General features: G+C 35.1%; 1 protein-coding gene across 1 annotated transcript in view; it reads left to right on the top strand.

The window, feature by feature from the left end:
* The window catches only part of VMP1 (vacuole membrane protein 1), a 130388-nt gene that overhangs the window by 24611 nt on the left and 82897 nt on the right, over positions 1-22880 (top strand). The window contains exons 2-5 of the mRNA XM_077745627.1: positions 203-304; positions 2659-2791; positions 7043-7133; positions 8653-8763. Coding sequence (XP_077601753.1) covers positions 229-304; positions 2659-2791; positions 7043-7133; positions 8653-8763 — 411 coding nt within the window. The 5' untranslated portion in view covers positions 203-228. The remainder of the gene's footprint in view (positions 1-202; positions 305-2658; positions 2792-7042; positions 7134-8652; positions 8764-22880) is intronic.

Raw genomic sequence — 22880 nt, 5'->3', positions numbered from 1 at the left:
TGGCTTTTATATTTTTACTACTTGTAGGAATTTCTATACAAAATTATTCAAATCTTGATTATAAAAGAGAAGATGAAAGAATAAACACATTATTCAGACAGCATGCAGAATATTACTACTATGTTGTTTCTCAGTTTTATCCAGTCATAAATGCAAAGCAGAAGTATTTAACATGTCATTGGATTTTATTTTGCTTTATTAGCTCCTCAAGAGTTATTGATCTATGAAATGGCAGAGAATGGAAAAAATTGTGACCAGAGACGTGTAGCAATGAACAAGGAACAATATAATGGAAACTTCACAGGTAAATAAATTATGGTGGTTTGGAGGGAGAAGATCTACAGGTTTAAATGTATCATTTAAATGTTTAAATGATATCCTTTTTATTGGAGTAAAATAGAAATATATTTAATATTTACTGTCTTTTGTTAATATGTGATAAGATACATTAGATTCTTGTATATTTTATATAAGATTACAGAAGTGCCCCCTGCCTCTTGTCTGTGTTTTCTTTATCCATGGTTGCAGTTCCCCATGGCCAACTACAGTGCAGAAACAGAATGATCTAGAACATCAGTCATAGCCTGATGCCATATCACAATGCCTACACCATTCATGTCACTTCAGCTTATCACATAATTATTTTCTTATCTCTTATCATCTCAAGAAGAAGGACAGTACAATAAGATATTTTCAGAGAGAGTTATATTCTTAGAACTTTTATTAAAATATATTTTATGGTTGTTTTATTATTAGTTACTGCTATCAGTCTTACTGTGTCTAATTTATAAATTAAACTTTGCATAGCTATGTGGATATAGGAAAAAACATATATAGAATTCAGTACTGTCTGTGGTTTCAGGCATCCACTGGGCATCTTAGAACATGTCCCCTACAGAGAAGGGGGGGGGGGGGGAACTACTGTAATTATCTTTTGTTTATTCCTCATAGTAAATGAAATTCATGGGTCAGGGCCTATATGCTGCATTTTCATAGTGATAGCAGAAGCACCCTATCCACAGTTGCATCAGTAGTGTTCTGGGTACAAGGTTATTATTTGTTAATCCTTTGCTGTGGTTAAGTATTTATTTGGCTTTATTTGGTGCCCAGTTTTATCATGCTATTTTGTAACTTTAGAAGTAGATTGTAAATTTATTTATTACACTAATCCTAAATGTACAATTATTTAAAAAATCAGAATGTGATTACTGTGGGTTTATTTTAAAGTTTTCATTTGCAACAAATAAATTTATATTTTAACCCAATTTGGAATTTGTGGTAAATTTCATTGTATTTGACACTTACTTAAACATTCACACACACACACCGAAAAAAGGCCCCCAAAAGTCCTGAAAACTATAGCTTGTATTTATATAGATGGTTAAAGTAGGAAGTTTCCTTTATTGTGTTTAAAGGAAATGAAAGCTTTTCCACTTCTATTAATTATAATGGTTTTCTTTTTGACTTCTAATTGTTTGACTTCTCAAACATATTGCAAATAATATTACAACATGGTAATATTATATTATAGAGATTCTCTTTTATATTGGAGGAAGTGCAAGCTATCTGAAATCGTAGTTTCTGTTTGTTTTGATCACTACATTGCCTTGCAGAGCACATTTTGCAGCACTTATCTGACTTTCGAGTTACTCTGATTATTGATGAATTTTACATCACTGCACCAAGAGTTTTAGGATTTAGAGATAGGCATGCATATGTCAGTCTCTTCACATTAGTAGCTTTTGGATGTTATATTTTTCTTTCCTTTCTTTCAATAAGCATGTGCATTTATATATTCTTCCCTTGCTGCCTAACCCCTTGGAATTTAAAATTAATGTCAGTATGACACGCTATCCTGTATTGTGGATTTTTTTAACTTTATATTTTCTGGAGCCTGTGCTATAACTGTAGTCTTCATTAATGGCTGTTTAGTATTCCACTGAATGAGTGTACATACTTTAACCACTCCTCTATCTTCTGTTAACATTTAGGTTGTTTATAATCTTTTACTAAGACAAGTAACACTACATTGAATAAATTTGTACCAAAGACATTTCACCCATGCCTAATCATTCTTAGAAATGGGATTATTGAGTTGTAGGGTATAGGCATTTGTAATTTGGATAATAACTTTGTATACTTACTAAGTGTCAGACTCTTCTGAGAGCTTTACATATATTAACCCATTTAATCTTTGCAATGACCCTAAAGAAGTAAGTACAGTTTTCATCTTCGTTTCAGAGAAAAGAAAACTGAGACATAGAAAGATTCACTAACTTGCCCAGTGTCTCATGACTTGTAGTCAGGATTTGGAACACTACAAGCCATGAGACACTGGGCAAGTTAGTAGTTTGCCTTCCCACTTTGAGCTCTAAGCCACTTTGCTCTGTGATATGATACTAAATCACCCCTCATAGAAGGTGTGCTTAGTATCCTGGTAGTGTACAAGAAAAGAAACTTATATCGTGACAGTAATTGCCAAAATAGTCCCCAGAGCAGAGCAGAATCACCTAACCCAGACATATCATAATGTGAAGCACATTGCTTGTTCTTTGAGGTTTATATGCAATCCTTCGAATGTGGTACGGGAAAGCAGATGAATTTTGAAAGTGATTGGGAAAAGAACATTCTCTTAACTTCTGCACTAATGTTTTTCAGACCCTTCAATGAATGAAAAGAAGAGGAGGGATCGGGAAGAAAGGCAGAATATTGTCCTATGGAGACAGCCACTCATTACCTTGCAGTATTTTTCTCTGGAAATCCTAGTAATCTTGAAGGAATGGACCTCAAAGTAAAGAGTCTTCCATTACCTTTTAAATAAATTTTATTTACTAATTTTAGAAATCTTTCACAACCTCCCACTCTCTACCTCCTGCTCTTTCCAGATGAATTAGTTAAATTTAGAATGTTTTAGAAACATATTTCTTTTCCTTTCTATAGTTTAAAGAAAAATAGATTAGGGGAACAGACTGCTGTTTGCTCATTAGGTTATTGCAGTTCTGTCTCATGTTGAATCTTTTACACAAAGAACATAGGAAACAAGATTTTTTTTTCTACTGGCTTTACCTTTAAGAGAACTTGGGCCTGTATACATCAGATATACTGAATCTTTAGTAGGACAGAGTTCAGGATACATGGCACTTTTACTGACAAGTTTCAGCCGGTGAAAGAGGACTCTGCCCTGGAAATGTGTTGTATCTTTAAATCTAGTACTTATCAGCCCTGTTTCAGATACCATAAAGAGCAAGTTGAAATTTTACATGCCTTATCATTTTGAGCTTGGTTTCCAAATTATTATCTTTTTCTTTTTTTTGAGAGAGAGAGAGAGCACGAATGCAAGTTGGGGAGAGGGGCAGAGGGAGAGAGAGAGATTCCCAAGCAGGCTCCGTGCTCAGTGTGGAGCCCAACGTGGGGCTTGATCCCATGAACCTGGGATCATGACCTGAGCCAAAACCAAAAGTTGGATGCTCAACTGACTGAGCCACCCAAGTGCCCCATCTTTTTTTTTTTTAATTATTATTATTTTTTAATTTATATCCATGTAAGTTAGCATATAATGCAATAATGATTTCAGGAGTAGAATCCAGTGATTCATCCCCTGCATATAACACCCAGTGCTCATCCCAACAAGTGTTTTCCTTAATGCCCCTTACCTATTTAGCGCATCTCCCCATCCACAACCCCTCTAGCAACCCGTTTGTTCTCCATATTTAAGAGTCTCTTATGTTTTTGTCCTCCCCCCCCCGTTTTTATATTATTTTTGCTTCCTTTCCCTTATGTTCATCTGTTTTGTATCTTAAATTCCACATATGAGTGAAGTCATAAGATATTTGCCTTTCTCTGACTAATTTTGCTTAGCATAACACACTCTAATTCCATCCACAGAGTTGCAAATGGTAAGATTTCAGGACTTTGATTGCCAAGTTATACTCCATTTTATACACACACACATGCACACACACACACACACACACACCACGTCTTCTGTATCCATTCCTCTGTTGATGGACATATGGGCTCTTTCCATACTTTGACTATTGTCAATAGTGCTGCATGGGGTGCCTGTGCCCCTTCAAAACAGCACACCTGTATCTTTTGGATGCATACCGGGTGGTGCAATTGCTGGGTTGTAAGGTAGTTCTATTTTCAATTTTTTGAGGACCCTCCATACTATTTTCCAGAGTTGCTGCACCAGTTTGTATTCCTACCAGCAGTGTAAAAGTGTTCCTCTTTCTCCACATCCTTGCCAACATCTGTCATTGCCTGAGTTGTTACTTTTAGCTATTCTGACTGGTGTTAGGTAGTATCTCATTGTAGTTTTGATTTGTATTTCCCTGATAATGAGTGATGTTGAGCATTTTTTCATGTGTCTTGTTAACCATCTGGATGTCTTTGGAGAAGTATCTATTCATGTCTTTTGCCCATTTCTTCACTGAATTATTTGTTCTTTGGTGTTGAGTTTGTTAAGTTCTTTATAGATTTTTATATACTGACCCTGTATCTGATATGTCATTTGCAAATATCTTCTCCATTCCGTTGGTTGCCTTTTAGTTTTGCTGATTGTTTCCTTTGCCGTGCAGAAGCTTTTTATCTTGATGAGGTCTCAGTAGTTCATTTTTGCTTTTGTTTCCCTTACGTCCAGAGACATGTTGAGTAAGAAGTTGCTGTGGCCAAGGTCAAAGAGGTTTTGGCCTGCTTTGTCCTTTAGATTTTGATGGCTTCCTGTCTTACATTTAGGTCTTTCATCCATTTTGAGTTTGTTTTTGTGTATGGTGAAAGAAAGTGGTCCAAGTTCATTCCTCTGCATGTCTCTGTCCAGTTTTCCCAACACTATTTGCTGAAGAGACTGTCTTTATTCCATAAGATATTCTTTTCTGTTTTGTCAAAGATGTCAAAAATTAACTGGCCATACATTTGTGGGTCCATTTCTGGGCTCTCTGTTCTGTCCATTGATCTAAGTGTCTGTTTTTGAGCCAGTTCCATAGTGTCTTGATGATTACAGTTTTAAAGTCTGGAATTGTGATGCCTCCAGTTTTGGTTTTCTTTTTCAGGATTGCTTTGGCTACTATTCGAGGTCTTTTGGTTCCATACAAATTTTAGGATTGTTTACTCTAGCCCTGTGAAAAATGCTGGGGTTGTTTTGATAGGGATTGCATTGAATATGTAGATTGCTTTGGGTACTGTCAACATTTTAACAATATTTCTTCTTCCAATCCATGAGCATGGAATATTTTTCCAATTTTTTGTGTCTTCTTCAATTTCTTTCATAAGCTTTCAATAGTTTTCAGTGTATAGATTTTTCACCTCTTTGGTTAGGTTTATTCCTAGGTATTTTATGGGTTCTGGTGCAGTTGTAAACGGGATTGATTCCTTGATTTCTCTTTCTGCTGCTTTATTATTGGTGTATAGAAATGCAATTTCTGTGCATTGATTTTATATCCTGCGACTTTGCTATATTCATAGATCAGTTCTAGCAGTTTTTTGGTGGAATTTTTTGGGTTTACCAGGTAGAGTAAGTATCATGTTGTCTGTGAAGAGTTTTCAAAAGTTTGACTTCCTCCATGCCAATTTGGATGCTTTTTTTTTTTAAACGTAAGTAAACTCTGCATCCAACCTGGGGCTCAAACTCACAATTCTGACATCAAGAGTCACATGTTCACTGACAGAGCCAGCCGAGTGCGCCCCAAGTTATTATCTTTAATAGTATCTTACATTTTTATTGTACATACAGCTTATTAAACATTTTCTTATATTTTTTAGTTCATTTGACCCTTAAAGCAACTCTGTGAAACCAGTAAAACAAGTATATGATTACAGTTGACCCTTGAGTGACACGGGGATTAGGGGTGCCAACCCCCACACAGTTGAAAATCTGTGTGTAACTTTTGACTCCTTGAAAACTTAACTAGTAATAGCCTACTTTAAGAAAAATTTTAATGTTTATTTTTGAGGGAGGGGAGGGGTAGAGAGAAAGGGAGACAGAATCCAAAGCAGGCTCTTTGCTGTTAGCGCAGAAGCCGATAGAGGGCTCGAACCCATGATCTGTGAGATCATGACCTGAGCTGAAAGTCAGATGCTCTGCCAAACCATCCAGGCACCCCAGTAATAGCCTACTTTGACCAGAAGCCTTTGTATGTTATATATATTGTATACTAATATTNCCGACGCGGGGCTCGAACCCACGAACCACGAGACCATGACCTAAGCGAAAGTCGGACGCGTAACCGACTAAGCCACCCAGGCGCCCCAATATACGAATATTCTTAAAATATACTAAGCTAGGGAGAAGAAAATGTTATTAAGAAAATCATAAGGAAGAGAAAGTACATTTACAATACTGTACTGCAAAAAATTCACATGTAGTCCCTGTACTGTTCAGACCCATATTGTACAAGGGTCAACTGTATTTTTATTTTTTTAATTTAATTTAATTTAATTTTAAATATTTATTTATTTTGAAAGAGAGAGTGAGGAGAAGGGCAGAGAGACAGGGAGAGAGAATCCAAGTCAGGCTCTGCACTGACAGCAAGGAGTCTGACGCAGGGCTCGATCCCACAAACAATGAGATTATGACCTGAGCTGAAACCAAGAGTCTGATGCTTAGCCAACTGAGCCACCCAGGCACCCCAACTGTATTATGATTTTAAAAACAAGACACAGAATCAGATTGGTTAAACATCTTAATCAAAGTGCAATACTTAGGGACTCTGATCCAGGTCCTCTAACTTGAAGACCAGTGCTCTTTTCGTTATATATATATATTTCATTGTATTAGATCAGTGTTTTGGATAAGAGAAAAGCCACAGTAGGGTTTATGATAAGAAACTGGGTGTTCTATACCTGTGTATCTTCTCTTGACTTCCTTCTGTACCCTAAGAGACCATCATAGTTAAGGACAAAAGAATTTAGCCCAAAAGAACTGATTCTACAGCTATGCTAAATAACCTAAGTGCTTCAACAAGAAATTGTTTTGGGAGTGCTAACTCCTAAAAATGAGACTGTGAGATATTTTATTTCTTTTTGTTTTTAATTTGTTTTTAAGATTATGGCATCGTCAAAGCATTGTGGTATCTTTTTTACTGCTGCTTGCTGTACTTATAGCTACGTATTATGTTGAAGGAGCACATCAACAGGTAAGAGGTTCAGCAACTCTTTCTTTCCCCCGCCTCCTTTTTTTTTTTAATGTTTATTTTGAGAGAGAGAAAGAGCAGGAGCTGGGGCGGGACAGAGAGAGAGGGAAAGAGAGAATCCCAAGCAGGCTTTGTACTGCCAGCACAGAGCCCCCAGCCCAGGGCTCAACCTCACAACTGTGAGATCATGACCTGAGCCCAAATCAGGCGTCAGTCACTTAACCGACTCAGCCACCCAGGCACTCATTTTGTTTCTATTCTTGTATCCTCCCTAATTCCAAACAGTTTCAAAATGGGACATTGTGGGTTTGATAAAATTTCTACCCTCCACATTTTTAGATTTGGTTTTGCTTTTTATATTTATCTCACAAATGATATCTTAATGTCTTAAGAGACCAAATATTAAAAATATTATTGTGACAGTTCATGGCTGTTGAGCATTTCTATTTGGCATATATCATTTCTTTCTATTTTCAAGGATTCAAATGTAACTTTCCTAATGGCGTTTAGTCAAAACTTTTATTAAAAATATCAAAACATTAATGTATTCTAATAGGAAATGGTTCTAAAGTGGTATTGTTTTACATTTTAAAACAATTAACTTCTAATTTCAGAGAAGTTTTTACAATTTTAAATGCATTTATTTTAAGTATTTTGAAGAAATATTATATGTATGCCATTAAGAGCTTATGAGGAACTAGTTTGATGAATTTACTCGCCAATGTGAGAGTCTAGAATCTAATATCTGGAATATTTCCAACAAGTCCATAGCTCAGTGGACTTTAGTTTGCTCTTGTGTGAAAAGCATCTTGGTCTTAAGTATACACAAATAATTGTATTCCGTTTTTTTACTTTGATAAAGAAGAATATATTCCATTCACAATACATAAGCAACTGCCCCACTCTCACCACTGTTTATTATGATGCTTTCTTAAAGTTTTTTTTAACTTTTAAATACTTTTAAAACTTTCATTCTCATAGTTAAGTTGTATTATTAGTAATTTGCATTTTTCCTATGAATGTCATTCACGATAGTAAGACTTTAAAGGTCTAAAAACAAGATCTGTATTCTAATTAGATGAATATTTTTGTTTTTTTGCTGTCACATTTATGAGGAATTAGGCCTCTTCAAGGAATTCTTACTCTTTTTTTTTTTATTTTTTAGATGTTTTTATTTATTTCTGACAGAGAGAGAGAGAGAGAGAGAGACAGCATGAGCAGGGGAGGGTCAGAGAGAGAGGGAGATACAGAATCTGAAGCAGGCTCCAGGCTCTGAGCTAACTGACAACACAGAGCCTGACTTGGGGCTCAAACCCATGAACTGTGCGATCATAACCCGAGCCGAAATCGGACGCTCAACTGACTGAGCCACCCAGGCGCCCCAAGGAATTCTTACTCTTAATGCTTTCTTCCTATTAGAAACTTACTTTATTTGGTTTGTTTTATTTTGATTGTAGGTGATAAGTAGTATGTTTTTGTTTAACAAGTCTTTTTTTTCCTCCACATCCCTTTTGTTTTTCAGTATGTGCAACGTATAGAAAAACAGTTTCTCTTGTATGCCTACTGGATAGGCTTAGGAATTTTGTCTTCTGTTGGGCTTGGAACAGGTCTGCACACCTTCCTCCTTTATCTGGTAAGTATAACTTTTAATAAGCAAGATTGAAAGAGATGTTTTAATTGGTGCTTTTACTTCAGGAATTAAAATTCTAATATTTTTATTTACCTTTGCATTTTAGAAGCACTTTAATCCTCACATCAGTGTTTTTAAGGCTGATTTAGAATTCTGTTTTGATTTGCCTTCTGGGTTGAGGATTTAGAAAGAGAAGAGGGGAAAACCCTTCAGCAGATGAGATTGTTCATTTAATTAATTCAGCCAGGAAATGATCCTTCCAGGTTTTGGAATAATGGTTCTTTTGCTTATGCAACCGTTTTAATAGCTGGAGTTCTTTAAATGTACAAAATTTCATATAAGGCTTAGCATTAATTTGAACAGTTTGCTTTCTCTGTTAATCAGCAAATGAGAAATGGTGTCTTCCCTCATGTTCTCAAGTACCACATGCACCCAGCTGGATAGTCATTCTGGTATTCTTACTGAATGTAGTTAATGAAGTGTAACACATGTAGAACTAAAAGCTTTCTTAAATCCTTTTAAATCAAATATAAAATGTACCCCTCCTAAAAAATATTATTTTACTTAGTTGAAAATGGAGAGATAAAAAGATAGGTTTTCCTTTAAACATTAACACATGTACTGAAGTAATAGCAGAGCTAGGACCAGGGGGTGATGAGCAAGACATCGAAGGCACAGCAGTTAAATGGTGTTCTCAAGGTCACGTAAATATGGACTTGAGGAGTGAGTGCTCATCAAGTTATTTTGTGCCCTGGTTTCCTCTCTTGTTTCACTCTTTTCCTTTTGCTGAGGAATTGAGAACAATTCCATATTTGAAAACAGCTGGATCTTGATTGGGGAAAGACAGGTGAAAAGTTGTCGCAGTGCTGATTGCTGAATAAAGTTCAACACTGCAAACACTTCTAATCTTTATGCTTCAGTGAATTCATTTCAGAAGCAGGTGTGGTAAGTTTTAAGGAATGATTGTTCAGAAGGCTGCTGAATTAATGGTCTGAAGAATGATTTAAGAATTAATCTATAATTCATAACTTCTCCAAGCTTATGGGAGTTTAAAATCTGGAATTTTAGAATTCTCTTCATGATTACTTGCAGTTTAATCCCGACAGGGACATAAATCTCAGAGAACTAATCCATATCAGTGTTTCTTTAATAAATACATTCTTAAGACGTGTAATACTATATTACAGGTTGGGGGGGCGGAGGGAAAGAAGGAATTAGAGGTTATAGGTTACCAGTCTGTTCTTTTCTAAATCTTTCCTCTGAGATTCTTTGAGAAAACCAGATTAAGGAACTCATTTGTAGCACCAAATTAATTTAGAAACATCTAAAAAGCAACCTAGGTAGCAGATTCTGCTGAATCTTAAAAGGGATTCCAATGAAACTAAGAAATTGCATAATAAATTGGGGTAAAGAAATTTGAAACAAGGAAGTTAGTTATATGTTTCCTGTTTCTTTTCATACCCATGAGAAACCTTTATAAGGTGATATTTATAAAATGTCTTGGTGTGAAAACATTACTATTTTAGTTCCATTGATATCCAGTAAAGGTTTTAGAAACATACAAATAATCATTTATTATAAAATTCATTTAAGTGAAAAATCAAGTCTTTGCTTCCATAAATTAACTAGCTACTTCTGCTATGGGATCAGAGTGCAGATTTAATGGAATTTGGTCAGACTTTTCACAAGTGTAGAAGAAACTCTTCAAGAGCTATTTGAAGGAAGGTATTATACTCCTTCATTGCAGTAAATACTATATATATTAGTTCAGCAAGTATGAAGATTTAATCAGGGAACATTTAAAATTGTTGCATTATACGTAAGAGCTGTATAAAACTTTTGTGGCATTATAACTGATGATAATAAACTGGAGTCCAGAGTGGATCAGGCCACTTTCTTCAGCATTAAGTAAATTTGATTTTTGTTTGTGAGTAGCATTTAAAGTTACTTTAAATATGCTAAAATTAAATACAAGTAAAATAACCAGATCTGTATTTTGGATATATGATATTGGCTGTAGTGTGGGAGATAGACTGAAAATGGGAGAGAAAGAAAATGGGCAGTTATGATAACCCTTCTGAGAGACACAGGCTTCTATGGAGGTAGCAGGGAAGTGTGGAGAGGAGGGGATATTTACAAAATTGAATTTGCAGAGGAAAGTCACGTAGAATGAAAACAAAAGATAGCATACATTTTAAATATTTCAGAAGAATGTTTGGAGTGGCAGTAGCATTGGGATGAAACAGGACAAATCTTACAGAAATTTATTAGTATAATCACTAAGATATTAAGGTTTAATTATGGGGGAAGGAGCCAAAGAGAATTGTTGGTTTTTTACTTGAGTTGATACCATTAACTGAATAGAAAACAGTTTTGTGTTCAGTTGTTTATTGAGTACATAGTATAAGTATCTGAAAAGAGAAATTTAAAAGGATGTTGTAATTATATTGCAAGGTACATGAGATTTTCACCTGATCTAGGTGGGTTGCTGGTTGGTGCAAATGGTTGGACAGAAAGAAAGGGGAAATCTGTTAAGGACAAAAAATTCTCTCTCTCTCTCTCTCTCTCTCTCTCTCTTTCTCTTTCTTTCTTTCCTCCCTTCCCTTTCCTTGCCTTCCCTTTCCTTTCCCTTCTTTTCCGTTCCCTCTTCCTTTTCCTTTTCCTTTCTTTCTTTCTAGCTTTAGTTTTGGATCAGTTTTAGGGTTGCAGAAAAATTGAGCAGAAAAAAGAATAAAGTTTTTACATACCATTTTATACACATACACTGGTTCCCCTGTTTTTTGTTGTTTTTTTTCCTATTGAGATATAATTGATATAAAATACTGTATTAGTTTCAGATGTACAACATAATGATAGTTTCCCTATCATCAACATCTTACTCTGATGTGGTATACTTGTTATGACTGAGGAGCCAGTATCGGTACATTATTAACTGAAGCCTTTTTGCATTAGAGTTCACTTTTTATTTTACAGTTCTGTGGGTTTTGACAAATACATAGTGTTATGTATCCCCCATTACAATATCATATGGAATCGTTTTACTGCCCTAAAAATTGCCTGTGTTCCACCTATTTATTCCTACCTTCCATCTCCCCTTCACCATTGAACCCTTAGTAAACACTGTCTCTATAAGTTTTGGCTTTTCCAAAATGTCATGTTGTTGGGTTTATATATGTCTTTTTTCCCTTAGTAGTCAATAACCAATATTATAGCAGATGTAGAAGAAAAAAATTCATCAATAAGACTATCCACTTGTAAACTTTGGCATTATAGACCAGAGAGAAAAATAGCCTGGAAACCAGAAGGAAAGCAGAATCAAATAAAGGTTTAAAAATTTGATCTGTGGAGTGCCTGGGTGGCTCAGTAGGTTGAGAACCCAACTTTGGCTCAGGTTATGATCTCACATTTTGTGAGTTTGAGCCCTGCGTCCGACTCTGTGCTGACAGCTCAGAGCCTGGAGCCTGCTTTGGATTCTGTGTCTCCCTCTCCCTCTGCGCCACGCCCCCCCCCACACTCTGTCTCAAAACTAAATAAACATTTAAAAATTATAAGAAAATTAAATAATAAATAATAAAAATAAAAATTTCATCTGTGCTACTTAAGCTATTCTAATCATTTGTTTGTATTATATATATATATATTTTTTGAATATTATTTCTTTTGAGAGACAGAGAGCGAGCATGGGAGGGCAGGGGCGCGGGCTAGAGGGAGAATCCCAAGCAGGCTTTGCACTGTCCACGTGGAGCCCGATGTGAGGCTCGAATTCATGAACCATGAGATCATGACCTGAACCAAAACCAAGAGTTGGATGCTCAACAGACTGAGCCACCCAGGGGCCCCTATATATTTTTTTAAAGTTTATTTTTATTTATTTTGAGAGAGAGAATGAGAGAGGGAGTGGGGAAGGGGCAGAGAGAGGTAGGAGACAGAATCCCAGGCAGATTCCACATTGTCAATGTGGAGCCCAATGGGGGCTCAAGCCCATGAACCACTGGATCATGACCTGAGCTGAAATCAAGAGTTGGGTACTCAACCGACTAAGCCACCTGGGTGCCCCTATTTTAAAAACATTTTCTTGGTGACAGGTGGTCAACAGAGTTTATCCTTATAGATGACCACTCCTTTTACTTTGTTTCTATGAAATGTGATTGTGTTTGTAAAGTCCTAATTATACCTCCTTTCATTTATGAGGCTTTATTCTCACTTCGGGATGTGATATCAACATTCTCATGTCAGACATTTTTGTACCAATGAAACTGGCACGTTTCCCATAGGCAACGTATAACTCCTCAGTCAAGAAAACGAATGACTATGTTAGGAGAGTAGTGTGGTCAGAAATTCAACTATCCTTTTGATAATAATTTGTAGTAAGATAGATGCAAAAGAAACAAAATTTAACAAAAGGAGAAGATTTAATTCATTCTTTATCACGGTACTCTTTACTGAAGTCATGGCTTAAAAATGAAATAGAAAAATTTTTCCGAAATAGGCAAAATTTCCCAATTAAGTTCTTCTCAGTACCGAAGTGACCCCTTTTGGAAGTTTGACTTAGTTCTTTATAATTCATTGTACAACTAAATGATGAAATCAAAGGGTTACTGTATTTCCTAGAATATTAGATATGTATATCTGTCTTTAAAATGGAAATATTGTTTCTGGGCATCTGACTTGTTCAGTTTGGTAGAGCGTGCAACTCTTGATCTCAGAGTGGTAAGTTTGAGCCTCACATTGGGCATGGAGCCTACTTAAAATTTCAAAAAATAGTAAAATAAAATGGAAAAACTCTTGATTTTTTAAGTTTGTCAATAAACAATTTTCATTTATATTTTAGATATACTTGAAAAGTTATAACTTAATTCAGATGCCTTGAAAGTCCTCATGAAGTACAAACAGTTGTTTGATTCACATTAAGTTTAATGAAAATCAGCAGGGGAAAATGACTAGTTTGGGCTACCATCAGGTTTTGTAAACTGATTTGAAAACAGTAAAAATCTAGTAGTTTTCAGAGAATATATATTTAGCTACAAAGGAAAAGTTAGATACTGTTTATGTAGGAATAGTGATCACTAACCAGAGAGTTAGGGAAGGGAGAGTGAATGGATTTTTTTCTCAAGGGTCAAAGGAGGTTAGTTGTGCCTCTGAGTTAGGTGGTTTGTTTCATTAATTGTAATAGTCAACAAGTGGGCTTCAAGAGGTCTATTAATTCCTGAAACTCTATACATATTGTTATGTGTCTTTGCAAAATATGCGTCTTTCTGGCAAAAAGGACCTATAATATTAGATTCTCCAAAGACTCTAAGACACAGCAGGTTAAGAACCAATCTTCTATAACTTTTTCCTTATATATGTCTATATTTGACTGCCACTAGGTGGCATTGCTAATACAACCAATGTAACTGCTATATTTGCAAGTTCTGTTCTAGGTAAATATGAAACCCTTAAATAGCTCTACTTAGATTAACATGTTCTGTTATTCATCTGTATTTACACCTACAATTCATGTGAATGAAAATAAGTTTTCTTAATAGTTTTAGTTAATCAGTTTAACAGTTATTAGCCTTTCCTTCCATTGTGACATCAATATTTGCAGGCAGGACATACGCTGGCACACCTGGTTTCAGATAGAATGCCATAATTCCATTATTTTCTTTATTATTCAAGAATATGCAAATGATTGAAGGTGATTTTGTTATGGGACTGAAATCTTTCATTCCTATCATGAGAGGTAACAGGACATATACAGAGTCAAACAGCTGGGTTTGAATGCCGGGTCAAATATTACTAACTATGATATTTGGCAAGTTTATTAACTTTTAAACCTTAGCTTATTCAGCTGAAAATGGAAATGATAGTTATAGTGCCTATTGCATAAGGCTGTTTTGAGGATTAAATGAAATAACTCATGTACACTTTTCAGCTCACTGACTAGTATATATAAGGTTCTCAAATGATAGCTACTATTATTAACATTATTCTTACTCTGATTTTATTTAAAAGGCAGTCATTTCATTTTACACACTTTAGCTATTATTCTTAAGAACTTATAAATTTATACTCTGACCTGCGTGAGGTGGTATCAGTGGACAAATGGATCAAGAAGATGTGGTTTATCTATACAATGGAATACTCCATGGCAGTGAGAAAGAATGAAATCTGGCCATTTGTAGCAACATGGATGGAACTGGAGGGTGTTATGCCGAGCGAAATAAGTCAGGCAGAGGACAGATACCATATGTTTGGACGTATAGTTGGATTGGGAGGAACTTAACGGAGGACCATGGGGGAGAAGAAGGGGAAAAATAGTGGGGGAGAGGGAGGAAGGCAAACCATGAGAGACTCTTGAATGCTGAGAACAAACTGAGGACTGATGGTGGTGGGGGAGAGGAGAAGAGAGGTGATGGGCATGGAGGAGGGCACTTGTGGGGATGAGCACTGGGTGTTATATGGAAACCAACTTGAGAATAAACTATTTAAGAAAAAAAGAAAGAAATATTAAGCAACATTTCCCACAATTGATTTTTTTTAATTCTTCCAAGAATTTAATAAAATGTCTCACAACTGTTGTACACTTTTTTAGTCTTAAAATTTTCTTTGCATAGAAAGAAATTTTCTTTGCCTTTTGTTTATTATTTATTTATTTACTTTTATCATTTTATTTATTTATTTAAATTCAAATTACTTAACATACAGTGTAGTATTGGTTTCAGGAGTAGAACCCAGTGATTTATCACTTACATATGATACCCAGTGCTCATTCCAACAAGTGCCCTCCTTAATGCCCATCACCCATTTACCCATCCTCCCCTCCAGCAGCCCTCAGTTTGTTCTATTTAAGAGTCTCTTATGGTTTTCCTCCCTCTCTGCTTTTATTTTATTTTTCCTTCCCTTCTCCTGTGTTCATCTGTTTTGTATATATCACATTCCACATATGAGTGAAATCATATGATATTTGTCTTTCTCTGACTGACTTATTTAGCATAATATACTCTAGTTCCATCCACATTGCTACAAATGGCCCCACAATTGATTTTAATATAGCAGTATGTCATAGTATAGTTGAAAATCACTGATAATTGTTTCAGTTCCAGTTATGATAGATTAGGCAATTTAGATCAATACTCTCATGAAAGTATCTTTAAAAGGCTGATAAAATTTAAAAATGCCTGTGCCTAGGTGACTCAGTGGGTTGAGCATCCAGCTCTTGATTTTGGCATAACTTAGGTTATGATCTTATGGTTCGTGGGATTGAGCCCCATGTCGGGCTCTGTGCTGACAGCCCTTGCTCTCCCTCTCTCTCTCTCTGCCCTTTCCCCACTTGTGCCTGTGCATGTGCAATTTCTCTCTCTTAATAAATAAATATTTTTTTAAAAATCTGCCTAAAGGTATAGAGAAAAAAAAAAAAAAAAAAAAAAGAGCAAAGAATTATAAGGCCGACCTTAATGTTAAAGAGGAAACCTAGACGCATGATACTGGCAAATGATATGCTTTGATAAACTTGCAGCCTTTGGATTGGAACCCTAAGGAGCCACACTTTAAAGGTAAGGATGAATTAGATATAAATTAGCCCTTATAAGGACTGAAGCTCAGGCTTAAATCTTAAGTCTGGAGGAAAATAAAATCATTCTAGGCTTCACATTAACTCCATATTTTTTCATATATAAGTCTAGCATTCAATCAAAAGTAGTCAGGTATCTGAGGAGACAAGTTAATTTGATCAATACAAAGAAATAATAGAGATCTACAGGGGATCCATTTAATGAAGTTATTATACAGGTATTAATCTAAAGCAGTGTGTTCAAGGTAGTAAAAAACAAGTTTGAATATTTTGCTAAAGAGTTGGAGACTATAAAAGAGAGCCAAATGGAAATTCTAGAATTGAAAAAACCTAGTTAACTGAAATTAAGAACTCAATTAATGGACTTTCAGTAGATATAGCTAAGAGAGGGCTAATAAACTGCAAAATAGGCAAGAGAAAAATGTCCAGAACAAAAAGAATTGGAGAAAAAAAAACATGGTGTCTTCAAGGAATTCCAGTAAGACTGATTTCTTGCTGTCATTGATTTTGTTGCGAAGTTAACAGCTGACAGCAGAATGTTATCTTTAAATAAAGCTAAAAGAAAATAGAACATCAGAGAACTCCATACTCAAAGTATCCTCCTTTGAACAGTGTAAAATAAAGATATTAAATAAACAAACAAAAAAACCCAAAAACAACAACAACAGAAACAGTTTGTCACCGGCAAATATTCTCTAAAGGAAATACTGAAAGATATTCTTTGAATTGAAGGAAAGTGATTTTTTTGTTTAAGTTTTTTAACATTTGTTCATTTTTGAGAGACAGGGAGAGCAGGGGAGGAGCAGGTAAAGAGGGAGACACAGAATCTGAGGCAGGCTCAGGCTCTAAACTATCAGCACAGAGCCCAATACCGGGCCTTGAACTCACAAACTGCTACATCATGACCTGAGCTGAAATCAGATGCTTCACTGACTGAGCCACCCAGGGGCCCCTGAAGGAAAATGATTCTTGATTGAAGCCTAGACATTCAGGAACAAATGAAAAGTAAGAAGGGTAAATACATAAATTTAAATTAAGATTGACATCAAAAGCAGTAATGATAGTGTCTTAAGAGATTAAAATATAGAGAGATTTAAAATACATCATCCATAAATAAGATGTGGAATAATTAAAGTCTTTGTATTGCTCTGTTAAAGTCAAGATAATCCGTTTATATAACACTTTAATAAACAAGGATTTATTTTATAATCTTTAGGGTAAGCACTACAAAAGTATATAACTATCAAGCTAATAAAGGCAGGTAAAAATTGAGTTAGGTTTTAAAAGCCAAGCCAAAAGAAGGCAAAGAAAGACAAAATGAACTTAAATAGACAGGATGAATAGTAAGCATTCGATGGTAGATTTAAATCCTGAATATACCAATAACTATATAAATGTTAGTAGAATAAATATCCCTTTCTATTGTCCAAATAAATGTAAAAGAAAATTTAACTATTTGCTGTATATAAACTACATGAATAAAATATGAATATCCAGAAGGATTTATGGTAAAAGGATGGAAAAACATGAGCGATTCAATGTCAATGAGCTTATATATAGCTGTACTGAAATCAATGTAGAGTATGAAGCAGAAAGTGTTAATAGAATGCAATTTTTAATAATAAAAAATTAATTCACCAGGAAGTTATAACAGTTATAAATTTGTATTTATTTAATAATATATACTCAACATCTAAAAAGGAAAACTTGGGGGGTGCTTGGGTGGCTCAGTTGGTTGAGTGTCCAACTTCAGGTCATGATCTCACGGTTTGTGAGTTCAAGCCCCACATCAGGCTTGCAGCTGTCAGCGCAGAGTCAGCTTCAGATCTTCTGTCCCCCTCTCTCTGCCCCTTCCCTGCTCACATGCATTCTCTCTCTCTCAAAAATAAACATTAAAAAAAACAAAAGCAAAACTTGAGGCACTTGGTTGGGTCAGTCTGTAGAGCATGTGACTCTAGTTCTTGATCATGAGTTCAAGCTCCACTATGGGCCTAGAGCTTACTCTAAAAAATAAAAATAAAAACAAATAAAAAGCAAAACTTGGCAAATTAAAAAGCAAAAGTTCAGAGAGAAGGAGATAACTTCCACAAACTTGGAGAGTTAATAGGAGAATATAGTATAATTGTTGGATGCCAGGTCAATATATAAGTAACAATTGTATTTCTATATACTATAAAAACATTTAGAGTGTAATTTTTTATTTTTTTAATTAAAAAAAATTTTTTTAATGTTTTATTTCTGAGAGAGAGAGACAGCATGAGCAGGGGAGTGTCAGAGAGAGAGGGAGATACAGAATCTGAAACAGACTCCAAGCTCTGAGCTGGCAATCAGCACAGAGCCCGACGTGGGGCTCAAACCCATGAACCGTGAGATCATGACATGAGCTGAAGTCGGACGTTTAACTGACTGAACCACCCAAGCGTCCCTAGAGTGCAATTTTTTAGAAGGTATCATTTATAATAGCATTTTATAAAAAACAAAAATCTAGGAATAAATCTGATAAAAGATGTGGTTCACTTCTACATAAATTGTAAAATATTATTGGAAGCAGAGAAACCTAAATAAGAAGGAATATCATGTTCATGGATTAGAAGATATGATATTGCAAGGCTGTGAGTTCTCCCAATTTTATCCACAGAATCAGTGCAATATTAGTCAAAACTTTGTAGAAATTGACAGACCAATTGAAAAAGTTTTCATTATAATAGCTTTGTAATCAAGCTTGACAACCAAAAGGGTGTGTCCCTCTAGTGTATGTTTCTATTTCTTGATCCAGGTAGAGGATACTTGTGCTGTCATTAATTCATTAAGATGTACATATAATGGACTTTTCTGTATATGCTGTGCTTAAAAGTTCTATTATAGTACATATACTCTTTTTAAAAAAAAATAAATTTAAAGTCCATTTAAAGTTTTATTTATCTAAGTCCTCTATACACCCCACATAGGGGTCGAACTCACTACCCCAAGATCAAGATGTCATGCTCTTCTACCTGAGCAGGTACCCCTGCTATAGTTATTTTAAATTGGTATCTAACTACTTCCTAAAATCAGAAATTGTTCATTTAGATAACATTCATTTTTCTGAGACTTTTTTGAACAAAGACTGAGAGGGAATGGGTTGTCTTACATATCCTCAAAAAACTGAATTATTTCATAAAATCATCACTGTAGTAATTCATTTTAGTTCACTTCATAAAGCTTGAACATTTACTTAGTGCAAAAAACACTCTGTAATACTATGTGAATTACCAAAAAAAAAAAAAAAAGGAATTGTTTATATAGAATAAGATATATATTACATAAATACACTGCAGGACATTGTGGTAAATATAAATAGTGACATTCATAAATTGTTAGAAGACCCCTGAAATAGGAGGGAATTCTCTTGGAGAAAGAAGAATGGGAAAAGTTCATGAAGATGGGCTTATTGAGGGATAGGCAGTCAGATAGGAAAGTTAGAAATCTTGGAAATGGAAAGAAGACCCATGTGAGAAATACATTGGTGCCAGATTGTGGAAAGCTTTAAATGTCAGAGTAGGGAATTTGTTTTCGGTGTCACAGAGAGTTCTCCAAACAAGTTTTAACATGTGGTTTAGGAACATAACTCTGACAGCATTGTGGAGGATAGATTTGGTGGGGAAGCAGCTGAAAATAAGAGGTCCAGTTAGAAGGCAGTTATCCAGGTGAGAGGTACTAATTACTTCATGTAAAGCAGTGACAGTGGGAAGGGTATGACTGTTGATGAAAAATGACCTAAGCTGTCTATAACTTTTACTTATTTTGCATGATAGTTTTATATTGAACATCACTACAGCCTCTGTTTTATTTCCCCAGTAAATAAAACTACATCTACTCTCTGCTTTATAAATAACATTGTAATATGCTCTTTGCATTAAATTTACTTAAATTTAGATAAACAACAGGCATAATGATTTAAAATGTGATTTTTTTTTTATTTAGTGTTTATGAGCATATTTATGATCTCTGGCATGTCTGTATAGTAAAGTATGTTCTTTTTTTATATAAGAAAAGAATTCTTACTGAATAACAACTTAGAAGTTAAATAGCATTTGTAAATTGCTCTATGCCTATTCTATTTCTTACGCAGGCCTTTTTGTTCCTTTGTGTAATGTCTATTTCATGAGCAAATTTTGCCTGGCAGGTAGTGCAGGTTTCATTCATTTACTTTATTCATGTTTTTTAATAAGTAGATCAAATGTAAAAAGGCTTCTGTGGCTGGCAGATTTTTCTCAGGTTGCACCTTTTAAACACTCTTGGATGTTAATTTCCAGAAATTCATTAACAAATCTCTTTTAAGCAAGCTTGTAGCAGGTTTCCTTTCAGAAGATTTAGAACATGAGTGATTCCAGGAATGCTTATTTATTAGTGGAAATTATGCCCAGAGTAAAAACAACTTAATGAAGGAATGTTACTGCTGTTATTAACCTCTTATTTCCACCTTAATGGCTGGACTCAGGGCTAGACAGCCCAGTGGTCAGCACTTTTTCTGTAAAGGGCAGAGTAAATATCTTAGGCCATTCAGTTTCTCTTGCAACTCCTCAGATCTATCATTGCAGCGAGAAACCACCGAAGGACAACGTTTAAAAGAATATGAACTGTATTCACAGAAACATGTTGATCTTCAGTTTGTAGTTTGCCTTGCTCTAACTCACAGTAGTTAGAATGTAGTAGAATGAACTACTGTCACAGGGGTGACAGTAGTTCATTAAAAGAAGCATATTGAGTTTGGGAGCCTTAGTGAGCTAGCCATCTCCTAAGGATTTTTACAAGATACAGGCATTAAACTCATCCATTGGCCAAAAAAGATGACCGCTTCTCTCTTTCAGTCATATTAGACTTAACATGATGGTTTATAAGAGACTATAGTTGTGCGAGTGCTTGAGTGGTCTAGAAAACCATGAAGGGAAAAAGAACAAACTGTGCACGAAAAGGAAAGTGAGGGAATTGCCTCCAAATGCGCTGCCTGATGACAGCAAGATTTAATTCTGATTTCATGCAGTAATCATTGATGTGTGCAGTTATTAAATACTGGTTTTTACAACATTGCATTCATTATGAGAAGTAGGTAATTTATGGATTAAGTTTAGAGTGTTATAAACAGCTGGGAGAAGTGATGGGTTGCTTCAGTAGCCACCTTAGAATTATTTCCCATTACTGGAAAAATATGATTCATAATTCTGTAAACAACTGGGTTAACAAAAACAGGAACTTTGGTACTTGATAATGAGAAATATATCTCAGGCATGCTCCTTAACACACGTACATTATTATTCAAGTTATAAGACAAGCAGATGATTAAAGAGCTATTTGTATACTCTATGTGCCATTTATGATTTATAAAGTTTATTCTACTTAGCAATAACAGAGCATGAGTCCTTTGACAGGAATTTACAAGTCTCAAATATATGAACAGTTCTGACACTAGGTGGAGCAGTTTCCTGGACAAAGCCTTAAGAAGCCCTATAGTCCTTTCAAAAAACCCCAGTCTTAGAAAAAGAAGTCTAATGAGAACAATAACTATCAACAATAATGATAAAAGGCACTTAAATATTAAGCTATAAATAGAAGGCTGAATATACATTACAGATAACTTTTCCCTTTGCCCTGCACATTTTAACCATTGAATTCCTGAATGGGAGGGATAGTCAGTCACATGTTGAAAGCATTAGAGTTGCTCTGTCTAAATGCAGTTGGGATATAGAAAAGCTTTGGAACAATTCAATTACATCGTAGAATATATTAGGTTTTATTAAAAACTATAACATCAAGGAGTTATCAACTGAATAGTATTAATGAGTTGTTTGTTTAATATGACCATTGTAGGGGTGCCTGGGTGGCTTAGTCGCTTAAGCGTCCAACTTTCGCTTAGGTCATGATCTCACGGTTTGTGGGTTCGAGCCCCGCGTCGGGCTCTGTGCTGACTGCCAGCTCAGAGCCTGGAGCCTGTTTCAGTCTGTGACTCTTTCTCTCTCTGACCCTCCCCTGCTCACGCTGTCTCTCTCTCCTAGAAATAAATAAAAATATTTAAAAAAAAAAATAATATGACCATTGTAACAGAAACAATATTTTTCTCTCTGTTATAAAATAAATATAAAGAAAGTTGTGAGATATTTGCCTTTGGGTAAGATTCAGAGGCCTGTTTCTGCTTTAAAGTTTAGGATTATTTCATAACAAAAGTATGTGGTAATAATTGTGTATTTTAAAATATGACATCTTGATTGCTTTTGAATATTTATAGAACCCTTCTGTATATAGCACCCTGTTTCCTTTAATGAACAAGTGCTTTATAGTATGTATATAGTACTTTATTAGTATGCTACNTAGGTGTAAACATTTATTATACTTTTTGACTGTTGGCTCTTTAATGCCTAAAGTAAATGTTACTTGGAAAAATGCATGGGTATGGACTGAAATGCAGTAGTGAAGTAGGTTCAGTAAGAGAAATATTGTAGTATTGATTTAATACTATGAGGTAGAAGAATTCTTTTAAAAAATTGTTAACCAGCCTCTTTTTTTCCCTGCTTGACCCTGATTAATGCTT

This window comes from Crocuta crocuta, unplaced genomic scaffold (genome assembly GCF_008692635.1).
Source record: "Crocuta crocuta isolate KB4526 unplaced genomic scaffold, BGI_CrCroc_1.0 scaffold333, whole genome shotgun sequence".
Lineage (NCBI taxonomy): Eukaryota > Metazoa > Chordata > Mammalia > Carnivora > Hyaenidae > Crocuta > Crocuta crocuta.
Note: the sequence above shows the minus strand (reverse complement) of the source record. Positions and strands in the feature narration are given on the sequence as shown.